General features: G+C 39.0%; 3 protein-coding genes across 4 annotated transcripts; 1 reads left to right on the plus strand and 2 right to left on the minus strand.

Annotated features, from left to right (window-relative positions):
- Positions 1 to 705: 705 nt before the first annotated feature.
- Positions 706 to 7761, minus strand: prkg1l (protein kinase cGMP-dependent 1, like). Its single transcript, XM_041998294.1, has 20 exons — positions 7424 to 7761; positions 6902 to 7093; positions 6672 to 6795; positions 6323 to 6489; positions 5552 to 5665; positions 4012 to 4117; positions 3785 to 3848; positions 3506 to 3583; positions 3242 to 3336; positions 3066 to 3131; positions 2872 to 2949; positions 2682 to 2778; positions 2439 to 2578; positions 2255 to 2344; positions 1976 to 2117; positions 1725 to 1888; positions 1507 to 1629; positions 1279 to 1341; positions 1128 to 1194; positions 706 to 1042 (listed from the first exon to the last, which is right to left on the minus strand). The coding sequence occupies exons 2-20, from the start codon at positions 7089 to 7091 to the stop codon at positions 959 to 961; spliced, it is 2052 nt and encodes a 683-aa protein (XP_041854228.1). The 5' UTR covers positions 7092 to 7093; positions 7424 to 7761; the 3' UTR covers positions 706 to 958.
- A 621-nt stretch (positions 7762 to 8382) lies between these two features.
- On the plus strand, positions 8383 to 12336 carry ubl4a (ubiquitin like 4A). The gene is made up of 4 exons (XM_042000674.1): positions 8383 to 8588; positions 10149 to 10254; positions 10351 to 10565; positions 11730 to 12336. The coding sequence occupies exons 1-4, from the start codon at positions 8541 to 8543 to the stop codon at positions 11835 to 11837; spliced, it is 477 nt and encodes a 158-aa protein (XP_041856608.1). The 5' UTR covers positions 8383 to 8540; the 3' UTR covers positions 11838 to 12336.
- Positions 12337 to 15012: 2676 nt separating this feature from the next.
- Positions 15013 to 15927, minus strand: LOC121649293 (zinc finger protein 205-like). 2 transcript variants are annotated; one of them, XR_006012091.1, is made up of 3 exons: positions 15818 to 15927; positions 15445 to 15521; positions 15304 to 15387 (listed from the first exon to the last, which is right to left on the minus strand). XR_006012091.1 is itself a non-coding variant. In XM_041999998.1 (2 exons), the coding sequence occupies exons 1-2, from the start codon at positions 15511 to 15513 to the stop codon at positions 15025 to 15027; spliced, it is 432 nt and encodes a 143-aa protein (XP_041855932.1). In that variant the 5' UTR covers positions 15514 to 15574; the 3' UTR covers positions 15013 to 15024. The 2 variants fall into 2 exon arrangements, 1 of the variants encoding a protein (XP_041855932.1); XM_041999998.1 differs by lacking the exon at positions 15818 to 15927 and having other exon boundaries at positions 15013 to 15387; positions 15445 to 15574.
- Between the last annotated feature and the right edge of the window lie 930 nt (positions 15928 to 16857).

A 16857-nucleotide genomic window follows, 5' to 3' on the forward strand; every position in this document is an offset into this window, starting at 1 on the left:
GGAAACATGTGATAGTAATAAAGGTTAATGATAACAATAAACGGGTCATTGCAAAAGTTATGTTTAATTAAACTTTATCATCTCAGGCCGCTAAACCGGGCTGTTTAATAAATTTACGATTGAATGATCAACAAATTTAACCTATAGATGTAGTGAAGTTAGTTACTCTGTTTTAGTGGGTGGATGAATGGATGGATGGGTGGATTGATGGATGGATGGATGTACTGCGTCCAGACGTAGGCTTGTCGTTCTTATGTTGCTGTACAACAGTAACTGCCGGTGAACAACAGCAAGTGCCATTCTCTTCCAGTCGTTTATAATCGACTGGTCATTAATTTCTTGATACAACTTTCGAGATGTGTTGCAGTTTGTTATTAAATAATAAATGCAATAAACATGATGTAAGCTTAAGAGCAAGCCCCTTCACTGTCATACTTATTTCTACCGCTACAGGAACATCAAGTACCATTGTAGTGAGAGTGGCAGCCCAATTGCCGTTTCTGGATCCCGTCTCTAAAAAAAAAAAATGCTGTTTTTTTTTTCAGCTTATTTTGACTTTCAAGTCAAACAACTTCCTGTCTATCTCTTTCTCTTCACATCAATTTACGTATTTTATATCGCAAGCCTGGGCTTACGTCACTCTACATCAATACATTTCAGGGTAAGAGGAAATGTGACAGAGAGGACTTAAAAGAGGAAGCGAAGTGTGATGCAAGGACTTTGTTTATTGAAATACACGGGGTGCAGTGGTGCTACTGATCTTGTATGTTTGAAATATGTTAACTTTAAAAACAGCAGCAGGTTCATGGCTGGAAAACAATGTCTATATATATATGTGTGTGTGTGGGGGGGGGGGGGGGTCTATAAATATACTTATTTCTTGCTGACAGTAATACTGGAAGCAGATCATTACTCATCCAAGCTAAAAGTGATGACAGCTTTTGTTCCCAGAAGTCCATCAGAAATCATCCCAGTTCATGCACTGCTTCACTGAGCTCTCACTATAGAAAGCACATGCGCTGCTTTCCAGGGGATGCTGAACCTAAAAGACAGTGTAAAAGGAATGGAAATGTGAATGCAGTTTTCACAAAATGATCATAAAACAAGGCGAATGGGACATGTCTTACTTTGGGAATAACTGGGGGTGTTAATGTTTTTTTGCAAAGCCCGTCCCAACTGAATCCTTCAAACCATCTAAATAAAAACAGAGTACTTGTAACACCATGTTTCCAACCAAATACCAAAATGTTTTTTAATCCAGTAAATCCGTTCTCTTACTCATGCTTCTGAATATCCATGACTCCATTTTTCCGACTGCCCAGTCTCTCCAAGGGGTTGCTCCTGGAAAGCAAACAAGAGCAAACCAATAAACCAACGATGAATTAAATATTGGGCTCTTTCTCAAGAAATGGCATTGCAACACAGGAGAGGAAACACTAAAATAAATAGTTAACAACTGTGTTTAAAAGCTTTGTGTTCATAATGTTGACTGCATCATATTTGCACCTGCACAGTTTATTTATGAGAGCGCAGGCATCTTTGCTGATGATTTCTGGGAATTTGATCTGATCAATGCCATGAATAGTTGTAGTGAGAATTTTCATCTGGTCAGCATCATCAAATGGTAGCCTGAAGAATAAATTTGATTAAATCATACAAACTTTGATATATAACTGAGTAAATTAGTTTAAAAAGGCATGGTCACATAAAGGTTTCAAGCTTACCTACCACTCAGAAGTTCAAACACAAAAACACCCAGTGACCAGAGATCTGCGCTTATACTGTGGCCTTTGTTCAAGATGATTTCTGGTGCCATGTAACCCACTGTACCACAAAATGTCCATGTCCTCTTACCCACCTCGACCCTTTTCATACACCTGGAGCCAATCTACAAGAAGCAGACAGCAGTACAGTCAAGGTTACCCCTGGTAGAACTTTATATACAAGTTGAGGAGCTCAAAAGTAATTGTAGTACCAGTTTGGCATAACCATGCTCATCCAGGACGACATTTTCAGGTTTTACATCTCTATAAATGACTCCTTGATAGTGAAGGAAAGCCAAAGCTTCGACAACACATGCTGTGTAGAACCTGGTGGTGCACTCATCTAAATTTCCTCTGAAACATTAAGAAGTGATGATTAATGTATCACAGCTTAGAATAGATAGATATAAGACCCCATTCAGACTTTAAGCTTCACTGTCAGCTTGGCTGAGAACACTAAAATGTCATGTCATGTAGCTGAAAATACTCACTTGTCCTTCAACAGGTCAGATAAATCCCCACCTGAACAAGCTTCTGTCAAAAAGTACAGATGCTCAACATCTCCAAAGACTTTATGTAACCTGGAATCAATATACATATAAAACAAGTTAGACCTTTTTTTTTTATCGTGTCACCAATACAAATAAATTTAGATTGGTGCTGAATGGGATACACCTGACTATGAAGGGATTATAAGCCTCTATTAGGATGCGGCCTTCTCTCCGGATGTGCTCACGCTCACTGTGTTTGAGGATTAGCTTCTTTTTCAGAACCCTCATAGCAAAAATATGCTTGATGTTGCTCTTTAATTGCACCTGTCAGCAGGGAAAATCAGTACATTACTTTGTAGAAACCCAATGAAGTAGCGGCACAAAGATCAGTGTGAGTGTGTGTGAGCTGTTTTCGATCAGCCCTTACCAAGTCAATGTGACCAAACTCCCCAACTTCCAGGGTATGGATAATCTGAAAATCACTTAAAGTGGAAGATGCCAGAAGGGCAGGGTCCTCATTTGGCCTGTTCAAGAGGAAAACAGGGAGAGACACAGAGATTGTGTTTAATGTTTTCTATAAGCACAAAAATAAAACTAAGTGAAACCTTCCTCCCCACTTGACTTTGGTTGCATGGCTCCTCTGCACTTTGTGACAGCTGCCAGTTACCAACCCATCAGTAATATCGTTGAAAGTCCTGAAAAACAAAAGTATGTGAGCATATTTCTGGATAAACAAGATAAGTGTATGGACACCAACTGAACATATTATAATGCTCAATGTACTTTATTTAAACACAAAATATCAACTTACTCTCTATCTATTATCAAACATGTCACTTCACCAATAGCTATCACATTCATGGTCCGAATGTCGTCTCTGAACACACAGACAAGAAAATAAAGAAAATCATTCTTTTATCACTGTTAACTATGCAATATAAAAATAAAAACAGGAAAACCTTCTGTTAAAACTGCACTGTTACTTACCCACACAGAGCTTTTTCTCCAAACCACTGCCTTTCACAGAGCTCAGACAGGACTACTTGCTCTTCATGCCCTGGCTGCTTTTCGGTCACTGTCACCTAGCCACCACAGAAGTAATGAAAAAGCAGGAATGGTGATGAACCCAGCAGAAACAGTCCACAGTCAATTATCACCATTATAAAGTCATTTGTGGTGCTGCTCTGACATTTCGCCTCCACAGTCCAAGTCCTTTCTTTAAAAGCCCCATTTCAGGGCATGTGACTATACCTGGCCTTTGCTAATGATGTAAAAAGTGTCTCCTGTGTCTCCTTGTCGAATTATGTAGTTGCCATCTGTGTACTTAGCCTGCAAAAGAATAATTGACACACAGCAGAGCAAACAGAAAGACCATGACTGTCATTGAAGAAATCATTGCACCTGCTTGTTAACAGATGCAGCACAGAGGAAGGTAAGAATTGGAAAAAAGTCTACTGAAGTCTAAACACATCAATTATTGACTAAATTCTGTTTGGTGAAAGAGTGGTGGTTGAAGAACTTGATCTGTACCTCTTTCATGTGATCAGACATTTTCATGATAACATCCTCTGGCAATGACTGCAGGAAGGAAAGGCTGCACACAGACAGAAGGAAGGCTCTCTAACAAGTATCCACAATGGCAGGTTTGAAAAGATTTCATTCTCTCACTGTTTATAGGTACATAATCAGATAAATCTCTCAAAAGAAATCAGCCTTTCTTATTTGTTTTAAATGAAATGCATCAGTGTGATGCTCACCTTCTCAGTAACTCCACTGAATGAGCACGACGGCTGAGCCCACATTGCATAAGTACAGTCTGGTAGCTTTTGCGGTCAATAACCCAAAGCTTGCTGTCTGTTTGTGCTGCAGATCAAAAGACAAAGGCAGAGGAGGTGATAGAGGCAGCGACACTGCTTGGGAGGAAATATTGAGAATCTCAACACATGCTGCCTGCAGCAGTTGTAGGTGTGCTAAGTGACAGGCTAAAAAACAGACAGCTGAGACTATGGCTGCATAAGAAAAGCTGAACCTCTCCTCACAGTGGACACTGAATATAAATCTAATCTAATTCCCTAAGCCATAAATACCCCCTTTCTTTATAACTGAACTTGAAAGTGGTGTAAATTAATAATGACTCATATGGATTGGTTCACAGAAGCTTCCTGCGAATGGATGTAGATGTCCTCAAGACAGTCTAATTACATCCAACATCTAATTATACAGTGAAGCCCTGATATCTCAATCGCCCCATTTGGATATACCCCACTTTACCACCACATGACATGTCATTTGCAGTCACCTATTTTTTTTTCCATCTATAGTGCCAGATCAGCTTGAATGTAAAACTCCTTCTCTCTAAGCTCAATATTTGGGCATTATCTCTGGTACATCTTCTCTCAAACTGAAATCCTGGAGCTGATGATGACTGTGTGGGACCACCTGCTCCCATATCACTGTCACAATGAAAGAGACAACATGAACAAAAGCCTCACAAATAACCACATGAAGGAAAAAAAAAAAAGTATTTTCTGTTCTGGCAGAAAATAGATGCACTGGGTCCTGAGCAGATCCAAAGGGATGGACTGACAGATACAGACACAGAACAAAGGATAGCAGGTCATCAACATGAGCTGAGTTTTGCAAAAAGATAGCGTTGAGAAGTAAATTAGAAAGACTGTCTGGTTACAAGATAAAGAAAGCAGTTTAAGAAGAGAATTAGAGGCTTTTTTTTCTTTTAAACTAATCCTGGCCACTTCCGCAGCCTATTTAGTTACAGCATATATATTTATTTGTGAAACCAGATCAGATGCCTGTGGTGATGGATGAGAAGGGTTTCCCACAGGGCTGTGTGATGAGATGCTAAGTGGAAATTATTGTACATCTTGTATGCTTAAAGAAATAGCCCATATTTTTGTAAATGTGTATGTGACGGGTTGTTATCATGGGGGCCATTATATTCAGATGTTTTTTCAGTGTTTCAGCTAATGCATGTTGAATTACAGGGAAGAGTCGGGCCATGTGGAAAAAGAAAACATGTTTTAAATTCCCTGCATCTCTGAGAAAACAACTTAAAGCTGCTGTTTTTTCTAAGGTTTCAAGCAGGCTTTGATTTTAAATTCAAGAAATGTTATTTGTCCAACACCACACAGAAATCTGCCCGCTTATGCTGGGTTCTCAAACAAGAATTATTTATATCTCCTTTAAACCATAATTAACCAAAGCCACACTCCACCATATTTCCACCTGACTGCTCTCTAGTGATAACTTCATGAAAATATAAATCAGTGCAGCGCTTACCTGAGACAGAATATGTGTTTGTGCAGTCGTAGAGGAGAGCTAGTTCTCCAAACATGTCTTCTGGCTCAACTCTGAGCATCTTCTGTCCATCTTTTGTCACGTCTAGCCTCCCTTCTGTTAACAACACATAGTCAGTGAAGAAAAGAAATGCAGCAGGAACATTTTTGTGTGTCTTTTCTTGAATGTAGAGTGACTGTCAAGAATATTCCAAGGCATAAACGTACTGTACAAACAACAGATGGTTTAGATGACAAGAATAAAAGCAGGGAGAAGCCACTTTTCATTAGATGCCACTTAACCCCCTGGCATTCCTGCAATCATGCATAAACACCCACAGCGTCCCACCTGCGACCTACTGGAATGCCAAAGGGTTAATGAACAAAGCCAAGATTCCTCTCTGATAAGCTTTGTATCCAGAGCAAAGCAGGACCTCTGTTCTCCTCTCCGGCTGTTTATGTTAGAATGTTCACTCTAAAATTTCAGAGTGGGTCACTTGTTATCCCCCCCACCCCACCACCACAACCACCCCAAGTGTTTCCAATTTTCTTTATCAAACATGCACTTGTCCCATTATTGTGCTTAGAAGCATCACAGCATCAGACCTAATTAAATGATGCTTAAGCCAACTGAAGAAAATGGGAATGTAATGGTATGATAAAACAATCATTTTGATCATGTTGAGCTGTTCATAAGTACTTGTTATCTCAAGCAAGTCCAAACGGATATCCTGAAGTAAGATGAATGTTAGTAGGCAAGAAGAAAATGGTTTACCTTCTAAAACATAAGCCCGATCCCCGATGGTTCCCTCTTGAAAGACAAAGCAGCCTTGATTGATGGTGGTGCGATACATACAGGCGGCGATGCCTCTCGCTTCTTCTTCATTAAGTTTCTTCAACAAGTCATTTTTCAAAAATGCTGCCTTGATCAGCCTCCAAGATCTGAGGGCATGAAGACATTTTACTAATTAAATACTTATGGAGCTGTTATCAATCACCTTAAATGAGCTTGTTGGAAAATTATTAAAAGTACTTGTTGATTTGCTATCCATGAACCTAAACATTTTAGAGCTGATGTTTTACTTAGAGCTATTGTGAGTTGAGGGAACACTGTGTGCTCTTACTCCTGGCTTTTGTCACAGCTTTTGTGTGAAACCATGGCGAGAGTCACAGGGTCCGGACTGAAAGGCTCTGAAATGACTGTCTGCCTTTTAGCTCGCAGTTTGTCCTCGATTTGAGCCGAAGCAGCTACAGAAGAGACACACAATATGTCAGAATTCTAGATCAAGTTTAAGGGTGTACCACCTGTAGGGGCTTTCTTAAATATGACACATAAAAGCACCGTGCTCTGTACCTGCACTGACTGCAGAGGGTCCTGGGAGGGACACAGTGGTTCTGTAGCGATCCAATTCTTCTTGTAGTCTTCGAATTAGTTCATCCTTTGTATCTAACTCCAGCTCTAATTCATCTATTAGTGTGTCCCTCTGGCGGAGCTCCTCAATCTTTAGTTGCAGGGCAAACTGCAGGTCTCGAAGTGTACCCATACCTGCAGACATCAGGTGATAGATAGATTAATTTAATTGGGGAAATTCTATGATTAACTTATTGTGTCATTTTTTTCCCCCAGTCCATTTGTTATTGCATATGAATTTCTCCAATTTTTCCATAGTTTTTTTTTTCTGAAGCATCAATGTTCAAAAAGAAAAAAAAAAAAAAAAAGCCATAGAGTACATGGTCATGCAAAGCCCTACACAAAAGTCTAAACAGAAAAAAAGAAAGACTTTGCATCTTCTTAATATGTATAATAATTGACTGTCATGTATGTCAGCTACAGTATATAATAACATTCTACTGTATTACATAATTGATGACTTACCACGTGCGTTTGAGGAGTCTTTCTCACTTGTCTCGAGTGGGTTTGTGCTGGTTTGGCAGCGGGCAGCTTATCCGACAGGTGCACATCCCTTCTAAAATTGCCCAAGTGAAAGATGCTCTTCTCCCGCTGGCCAGGGCTGCACAGACAGCACAGACAGGCAATCACATGACCAAGACCGCGGAGACCATCCGGGAGGGGGTAATGACAAATGCATGGACTGGATCCGAACTGGGTCAGGAGGTCCTTAGAGTATTTCAGAGCCCTGGGGAATATCCGTCGAACTGAGTAGAGAACATTAATCATTTCGCTGCTCCCAAAGACTGGCTGTGCACCGCAGGTTTATTCTTTCTCTCTTTCTCTCTCTGATACCTGCACATTCGTAGGCTAAACTAAATTTCAGTGAAATTGCGGTTTTTATCTAGTACAGTACAGTATCTAGTACAAGTGCATGTATATATATATATATATATATATATATATATATATATATATATATATATATATATATATATATATATATATATATACATATATTTTTTTTTTTGTTTGTTTTTAAGAAAGTGAACCTAGGCTTGTTCAATGTATTGGAACATGGGCTAGACAGCTGTTAATCTCTATTCAAGGCAGAATGTTAACTACAATAATAATGATAAATAATGATAATGATAAACTTACCTAAATATGAAATGAAAACTCGTGGACTAAAAGGTTTCTACCACCTCAGCTGAGGAATAGACTATTTTAAAAGAACAATTTACTTGCACAATCTGTTTTATAATAAAGTGACTATACCCGGCCCAGACGTAGACTTTTAAGAGACATCTAGTTTTGTTTTTACATTCAAGCGGCCCAAATTTTCCGTAATTCCTCAAAGTATTCTCGTCGCTACCTTTAGCTGCAGTACCACACTCCAGCCAATAAGCGGCAGTAGTGGGTATCATCATCATAGAACAGGCAGCAGCGGCAGCATGGAGCCCCGGGAGAAGAAGATGGACCGCTGACAAGAAAGGAACCTGTGTGGTTATTACGAACAAATTAACATTATTTGGGAAAATTTTGTTACTTGACATTGAATCGAAATTTTCCCGTGGATTTGCCCTGCTCCTGGTATTCAAGAATGATTCTTACAGTGAAACCACTCCAAGGAAAGGAGTGCAGTGTACAGGTAAGTTAAACACAAGCGAGCTAACTTAATGCATAATGCTAACACGATTAGCTAGCCAAAAAGCTAACAATTTAGCCGGCAGCGTTGGTTTTAACAAATACCGAAGTTCCTACAGTTTAAACAACTATACATATTATTCACGAGTCAGAGAATGGATGCAGCTATTATTTGCAATTTAGGTTAGATGGGATTTTTGAACTTTCATAAGCTCTCCCAGTAATGCGTTAATATTACAGTAGCTAGTCTGCTAGCCACATCCTGAAGAAGAACAACTTGAACGAAATGTTATCAGTTTTTGTCCCGTCCCTTCTCAGTACGGCTATACACAGTAACTGAGTGGGAGCTCACACTGAGCTGAGATATACTTGCTGGGTTTTGGAATATAAAGGAAGAGGAAAATCAAGGAAAATATAAATCACTGGGGTTGTGCGTGAGTAGCCTAAATGTTTTAGTTTGGCAAGAGCAAACAAAGCGTTTTGTGTACCGTCATTACTTTGCAGATCCTTTTGTTCACTATGAGACGGACTTCTTCCTCTCGTGTTTTGATTTGATAATGTTGTAAAATGAGGTACCTTCTGAGGTTAGAACTGGCCTGAGATATACGGAAACCCCCCTCTAATCCATTGAATATAGTATGATTGTCAACTCCGTCACTGTTGAAGGTGAATGTTGGGATAAGCATTGTTTTGGATTGACCCATGGTGCTTCTTACGTGTGCCCAAGTTTTGTGTGCAATTAATAGTCTGTAACTGGACTAAATAGTGTATTCAGCAAAGACACGTTTTTTACCTCTGTTCATAAAGTGAGTCATGTAGTTATTTTTCTATGTAAATATTAAAACTATAGCCCATCTATAGCATGCTGCTTGATTCCATCATCATAAGTTACTACACGGTTACAAATGTGTATCTGAAGGATGTAAGAAAGAGCCCATTGCTTCAGATTTTTTCTTTTCCAAAGAGCACAAGAGTATCCAAGACCACATATTTGTATGCAGTTCTCGTAAGTGAATAATGTTTCACATCCTATAGATGCCATATGTGCAGAAAGACTTTCATGAAGGATGTGTTTGTGCATTGTCACTCGTTGTTTAACTGCTAAGCTATCCCCTATGATCTGCCTTTTTTGGGGGGGGGGGGTGTTGCTCTTCTTAAGAGTTAAATATCTGAATAACAGGCAGATCCTGATTCAGTTATATTTATGTTTCAGTTAAAGAGACAGAAACTAGAAGACAGAGTTTATGTTTGTTTGTGCAGTGAGGGGAGGGGGTGTATATGCACGCTGTGTAGGTGTGAGTGTGATGATGTGTGTGAAAAAGAATATGATCAGGTGTGTTCTTGAACTTTGATGCTTAATACTTGTGTGTGAAGGTTTACGTTTTTTTTATATATGTTCAAAAATGTTGTTTTTTTTTAATGTAAAGCACTTTGCACTGCTTTTGTATGAAAAGCGCATTATAAATAAGATTTGATTTGATATGAAAGACAATAGACACCAGACATGTTCATATAAAGAGAGGAAAAAACATTTCACTATATTATTATTTTAATGATTTTGTAGGTGACTGAGGATGAAAAGGTCTCAACAGTGAAGAAGCTAGTGTCTGAGCGACTGAACATACCCGCAAACCAGCAGCGGTTACTGTTCAAAGGGAAAGCACTCGCAGGTAGATTTGCAAAAAATAATTGATGCATAGCCAGTTCTTTTGTACTTTCATCAGACTTCAATTTTCTTAATAGAATATTTTTTTCCCCCCCTTCAGATGAACACAGACTAAGTGATTACTCCATCGGACCTGAGGCTAAATTGAATCTGGTTATCCGTCCTGTGGGGGAGAAAACTGCAGCCTCTGGGGTGGCTGCTGGCAGCAGCAGCAACATGAGCATGCAGGGAGGAGTGTGGCAGGTTGTGTCCACTATACTTGCAAGACATTTCAGTCCAGCAGATGCAGCAAAAGTACACGAACAGCTGATTAAGGTAATAAAATTTATTATTTTTACCACTAAACATAATAATCTGTTAAAAGCAACTTTTTTTTTTTGTCGTTCTGTATACATGTAGACAGGTATGAATATTTACAGTTTTTGATGGGTAGAAAGTTTTTGTGCTTTACTACTTGGGGAAGCTGGAGCCTAAAAATATTTTAAATATTTATGGCTGCATCAGTGGCAGTTGAAGGGGTTTCTGTCTGTGTTGTGGATAAGTAATGATTTTGTGGATGTGAGGGAGAATATAATTTAATTTCTGGATGTTAGTATTTTATATTATTTTTTAACTAAAATCTTGCTTCTATGCCTACATTTGGACTTAGTGAGAATTCTTAACTTTGCTAACCTTTATTTAAGAAAAAAATGTGGTAAAAAGACCAAAGTTTGTACAACTGAATGATTGTGTCTGATGAGTGGTCAGCAACACAGGAGCACCACTGGGGAGTTTGTGTTTATATTTTCTCCTCACTCTGAACACCTCAGAGTTGTAGCACAACTCAGTGTCCTGTCCGTAATTCTGGATTCTTAGGAGGACGAGAACAATCCAGGGAGAAGAGGTGGAGGAGAAGAAAGTTTACATATACCTGAGTATGCACATGGACAACAGATTTTTAAACAGAATTTGAAATGCACCTCTGGGCTGTCTACAAGATGGAGTTTAAATTCTTCAGTATTCAGTGTTAAAGTCTTGTGTGGAGTGCAGTTTTATGTATGTATGTCATCTGTTGGTGCAGTGCTATCAGACCCAGTAACTTAAACAGTAAAAACAGAAAAAATGCTCTGTGCTGGTTAGACGGTTTTTTTCTTTCTTTTTTTTTTTTTTTTAATAATTAGATTTTAAAATATCTATTACAACAATGTAATTTCACTTCATGGATTAATAAAGTATTATTGATTTTATTTGAAGTATCTGTGTTGTCAGTTATTACCATTATGTTTCTGAATGCATGTCTTTTGGTATTATTTGCAACTAATTAAGTAAAACCACCAGGTTTAGCTTCAGACTAGTATTCAATGTGAAGGGGAACGTGTGAAACCTATACTAAATGCTTACCAAAATAAGAATGCTTTCTTCTCACACAATCCTTGTTTAAAAGAATATATTTTAACCTGCTGTTTTCTCTTTCTTTTTTTTTTCAATTTCTTCTTTAAGGACTATGAACGATCACTTCGACAGCTTAGCCTAGATGACATTGAGCGCTTGGCAGGAAGGTTGCTTCATCCGGATGGAGAGGCCATGGATACCTCATACATGGACTAAGAATGCAGAACTTCTATTTTTGGAGATGCAGGCAATGTGTAGAGTGTGAAGCTGTGTAAAATACAGTATCACTTATAAGTTGCAGAGATCCCCTGGTGTGTGCCTAATCAGTGTCTGAGTGAACATGGATAATACTCAGCAACGGGGCTTTTTAATTCACCTACAATGGACTTGTAAGAGGACATGGCCACAGTTTTTGTTGGTCCTGGTAAATTATAATTTAATAATGACCCAAGAGTTGATCACACAATATCTAAATGCAAAGTAATCCTGTTCTGCTGTTGTTTTCACGTGATCTCTGGCTGCTAAAAATCCTAGGGAACACTAACTTGTACTGGAGGGTATTTATTAGTCGAGTCTGTTGAATGATAACTGGGTGTTTTCTGTAAAACATCTGTGAGAAAGTAATACATGTTTTATCCCTTAACTGGCTTATGATCATTGTTTAATTTGTAAATATCTTGTTTATATACAGACATTAAAATACAGACAAATGCTTCTCTTTTCTTTTATGTTTTATGCTGATCTTGTAATGGCTTTTTTATCCTCTGTGGAGAGAGAAGAACCTTCCAGAAGGACAATCATCTCTGCAGCAATCCACCAATCATGGGGAATGCAGACATGTTCTTGTCCCTGGGGTGCCTAGCCTTCGTGTTGGGTTGGCGTGGTTTTGCCTGGGGCAGTCGGGCCCTTGGGGCAGTCGGGCCCTTGGGCCTGTGGGGTGCCTGCCCTCCATGCGGCCCGCACCCTGGCGCCTGCTGGGCTTACTCACCTGTGCCTCCCGGTGCCCCTGCCCCATCTCGCCGGGGGGCTCCAGTCTGAAGGCCCTTCTGCTCTGGTCTGAGTGGGCCACTGCTCTGTCTGCTTTGGCCGTCTTAGGCTTGGTGCTCTGTGGACCTGCTGGGCCTTTGGGGCCTCGGGCTCCCCCCGTCCCCCGCTGATGCTTCGGGGTGCGGCGTGATCACGGCTCCCTTGCAAGCAAACATTTCTTTCTTGTTGCATGGCCACACATACGTTCACATGTGCATGCTCACAAACGTGCTTGTCTGTCCATCTGCTTCTGACTAGATGTTGCTGATGTTTGAGTGTTGGTACGTTTCTTTTCAGGTATGTTTGATGACTACTGTACTTTTCATATTATCATTATCTTTTTTTTCTTTATGTGTCATGTAGTACTGTGATAGTTTATATTGGTTTTTTTTTAGGTGTGTTTTAGGCAGCCTAGACAACTGTTATTTACACATTTTAATCCTGTCCTTTTCTCCCCTTTTTTGTTGTTTTTGTTTTTTCTTTTTCTTCACTTTTTTTCACTCTGTCAGTACCGACAGATAAATACTAAAGAAAATAAGATTACAATAAAAATAATAAATATATCAAGGGCAGCCATGTATATATCATGTCTCCCTTGGTAGAGCAAATCTGTCAAGCAAAATATGGCACACAGACCACCGTTCTGAATTTTAGGATGCTGGACAGGACAGGGTTAAAAAAAAAAGAAAAAAGAAAATTGTCCTTTTCTCTGGCAGAGGGACTTAGAGATCTCATCTGCATCAATAACCTGGATTCATCCTGAACAATTTGCATGAATGCATGTTTGTTGGAGGTTATTGTTTTTAGAGGCCTGTGCTGACGTCACTCGACTTTTTCTTTTGTTTTTTTCCCTCCACCAAATCTCGTGAGAAAATGTGTCAAACTACGACACAAACTCCTGCCAAAGATTTAAATCTTGTCCAGTTAAATACATCATGTCATTTCAAACTATTGATGACTGTCAGACGAAGGTCTTTCACAGACAAAAGTTAAAGAATTAGTCCACCACATTTGTTTGAATTTTATTAAATTCAATTTATTTGAAATGAATTGTAAGAAAAGTACAAAATCAATATTCTGTTGGTGCACCAGGGGTAGGAAACACTTTCCTACCCCTGCAGGATATGAGGTATAAACAAAGGAGCTTGAAAGTGAATATCTGGTCTGACCAGCTTTATTCTTCAACAGTCTGAACCCTCTTTCACAAGACTTCTCTCATTTCTTTAAGCAGTTATTAAGAATAGTTCTCCTGGATCTTTGAAAGGCTTTCCAAAAATTTTCTTTAGATGTTTCTGCCTTTTGTTCTGTTCTCTGCCCAGATGATCCCACACTGCTTCAATCATGTTGAGGTCGGGTTCAGGGAAAGAGCCATCCCTCCATCAGACCTGTTGCCACTGATCTTCAGACCAGTTCTTGTTTCATGTGACATACCTTAGTCTTTTCTTCCTGTTTCCCTTTCTTAAGAATGACTTCTTGACAGCCACGTTTCCATGGAGACCATTTCTGATGAGGCTTCGGTCAACAGTAGATGGATCTGCTGAAGGTCCAGATGCATCTCAGGTCCTGGATTTGTTTGTATTTCTTCAGGATATCACTTTCAGATCCTGTCCATCTGCTGTAGATAGTTTTTAGTCCTGACTCTTCTTTTGTCCTCCGCTTGTCCAGTTTCTACTTCCATGCTGAGATATGCCAAGTTTCCAGCTAACAGCTCTTTGGGAATCACTTTGTTCCTGCTAAAATTAAGTTTTCTGTCTGTCAGACTGTCTGATCTTTGATTTTTTTCACAGATTAAACTAAAGAAGGTGAACAAATTATGTGTCTTTGTGACAAAGAGCCAAAATATCCAGTTTAAACCATTTCTTTTTTAAGTTTTCTGTTCTGTGTCGACACAACTCTGGTTCATCCCTTGGTTTGGAGCCTTTTTTTATGCTTTAATGACATTAGTGGTTCTCTGTCTGGTGACCCTAATTTCACATGTAAATGAGAGCACTCACGTACACCAGATAAACATGTCGTTCTTTATTTATGCAGAAATAGGAATTCATTTAAAGTATTCCAATTCTCACTGCATCATAAGTATTAGTAAAAATGTGATCAATAGTAGCATCTACTTGGTTTATTTATGAAGGTGAGATTTGTATGGAAGCTTCTGTTATAAAAATGTAGAACTGAAAAACTTTCCATACTGAGATTTAATCTGATCTCAGAACAGTATTCAGATGCAGTTTTATCCTGTCATCAACACTAACTTTATACTTGATCATTACCTGCATATATCACCATGGCAGCCAAATGCAGCTTCAGACACGAGTCTGTTTGCTGCAAAAAATAACACGACACTCGACAAACTGCATGCAAAGATTATTATTAAAGATTATCACGGAGGTGGGAGGAGAGTTTCTTTACTGTGGATTGTCTGATGACGTTTCATATTTCCCAGCTGGGTGAAACTCTTTCCACACTGGTCACAGGTGTACGGCTTTTCTCCGGTGTGGATACGCTGATGACGTTTCAGACTTCTCAACCAGGTAAAACTCATCCTACAAATAGGACAGGTGTACGGCTTTTCTCCGGTGTGGAAACATTGATGTTCCTTCAGTTCACACGGCCACCTCAAACATTTTCCACAATCACAGGGGTGTTGTTTGTCCTCAGTGGAGATCCATTGAACCGGCTGTCCTTCACTGGGACAGTCCCCATCCTCATCATGAGCCCCATCTGGACTTGTTGTGGTTTGATTCTGTAAAGCAAAGACAGAAGGAAATTTTGAATGACAACAAAACTAGAAGTGATTTACTTCTGCTGGCAGGGAACTCACTTGATGGTTTTTCTCCTCAATGGAAATTTCCTCCTCTTCTTCCTTCATCTTTTAATCTGCTTTGAAAAAACAAAGACACAATGTCAGAGAAGAAAACCCAGAAACTGAGACAATGACAACACTTTTACTTAGTGTTTTTCAGCCTTAAAATCCTTCAAATCAAAGAAAACATCAGCAGAAACCAACTTTAATAGTAGAGATTAATGAGATAATCTGGTCAGACTCTAAATTATATCCTGTCTCAGTCAAATTTGTGCACAGTTAAAAAAAAACTAAAAAAGTTAACATACTTTTTAATGAAAACTCTCCTGTAAACTACATCAGTTCCAGTGAAACAAGGAGTTTTCCTTACCGTTTGTTGGGTGAAATGCTGTAAATCTGCAGATTTGTGAGCGTTGTCGCAGCGGTCAGAGTTTACTGAGGTTTGACTGGTGGACAGAGGATATCCATGGAAACCATTTCAGATGAGTACAGTTCCAGATGTCTTTTAAAAATAAGCCCTCAATTTATTTCTGTCACTAAATTTGATTGTAAACAACACATGGGTTCCATGATAAAAACCAGATTCTACTGTGTGTTCATGTGTGCAGCAGTTAAGACTTAAAAATGCTACATACAACCACACAACATGCTTACCTTACCATACCTTAGAAGACTTTTTTTTTACTTCTAGAGTGATTCAAAGGTCAGAGTTAGGTCGTTTAAGAAACCAAAAAATGCTGTCACAGTTCAAGAGCATTTCGAAAAATTATAGGAAAGTCTTAACGACATTAAAAAGGGGCAGGATTAAGACTTTTGCACAGAGCTCACTGAATGTAAAGCCTAGTATGTCTCACACAATATAGACTTAATATAAATTTAATTCCTCTCTGTCATGTTCTTTTATCCACTTGTAGTGTGTGGTGGCTTACGGTGCATCTGGAAAGTATTCACAGTGCTTCCCTTTTTCCACATTTTGGTATGTTAAAGCCTTATTCCAAAATGAAATAAATAAACTTTGTTTCCCAAAATTCTTCACAATATCCCTTAATGATAATGTGAAATGTGTTATTTGGCAATGTTTGTACATTTATAAATAAAAAAAAAAACAAAACCTGAGAACATTTACACAAGTATTCACAGTCTTTCTCATTAAGCTCAAAATTGAGCTTAGATGAATCTTGTTCCCACTGATCATCCCTGGGATGTTTCTCCTTACTGGAGTCCACCTGTTGTAAACTTATGGGCATGATTTGGAAAGACACACACACCTGTCTATATACGTCCCACAGATGAGATTGCATGTCGGAGCACAAAGCTAAAGTTAAAGGATATTTTCTGTAGACCTCCTGAGACAGGATGGTCTTGGGGCATAAGCCTGAGGAAGTGTACAGAAAAAGTTTCCCAATGAGC

The sequence above is a fragment of the Melanotaenia boesemani genome, chromosome 11 (assembly GCF_017639745.1).
Source record: "Melanotaenia boesemani isolate fMelBoe1 chromosome 11, fMelBoe1.pri, whole genome shotgun sequence".
In the NCBI taxonomy this organism is placed as follows: domain Eukaryota; kingdom Metazoa; phylum Chordata; class Actinopteri; order Atheriniformes; family Melanotaeniidae; genus Melanotaenia; species Melanotaenia boesemani.

What these genes read in the sequence shown, in the direction of transcription:
- ubl4a (XM_042000674.1), top strand. Translation starts at nt 8,541, where the DNA reads ATGATTCTTACAGTGAAACCACTCCAAGGAAAGGAGTGCAGTGTACAG. An exon ending in GAAAGGAGTGCAGTGTACAG is followed by an intron (nt 8,589 to 10,148) that starts GTAAGTTAAACA and finishes ATGATTTTGTAG; the next exon opens with GTGACTGAGGATGAAAAGGT. An exon ending in TACACGAACAGCTGATTAAG is followed by an intron (nt 10,566 to 11,729) that starts GTAATAAAATTT and finishes TTCTTCTTTAAG; the next exon opens with GACTATGAACGATCACTTCG.
- prkg1l (XM_041998294.1), bottom strand. Translation starts at nt 7,091, where the DNA reads ATGGGTACACTTCGAGACCTGCAGTTTGCCCTGCAACTAAAGATTGAG. An exon ending in ACATCATTAGCAAAGGCCAG is followed by an intron (nt 3,337 to 3,505) that starts GTATAGTCACAT and finishes TGTGGTGGCTAG; the next exon opens with GTGACAGTGACCGAAAAGCA. An exon ending in TTTGAACTTCTGAGTGGTAG is followed by an intron (nt 1,630 to 1,724) that starts GTAAGCTTGAAA and finishes TTTATTCTTCAG; the next exon opens with GCTACCATTTGATGATGCTG.
- LOC121649293 (XM_041999998.1), bottom strand. Translation starts at nt 15,513, where the DNA reads ATGAAGGAAGAAGAGGAGGAAATTTCCATTGAGGAGAAAAACCATCAA. An exon ending in TGAGTTCCCTGCCAGCAGAA is followed by an intron (nt 15,388 to 15,444) that starts GTAAATCACTTC and finishes TTTGCTTTACAG; the next exon opens with AATCAAACCACAACAAGTCC.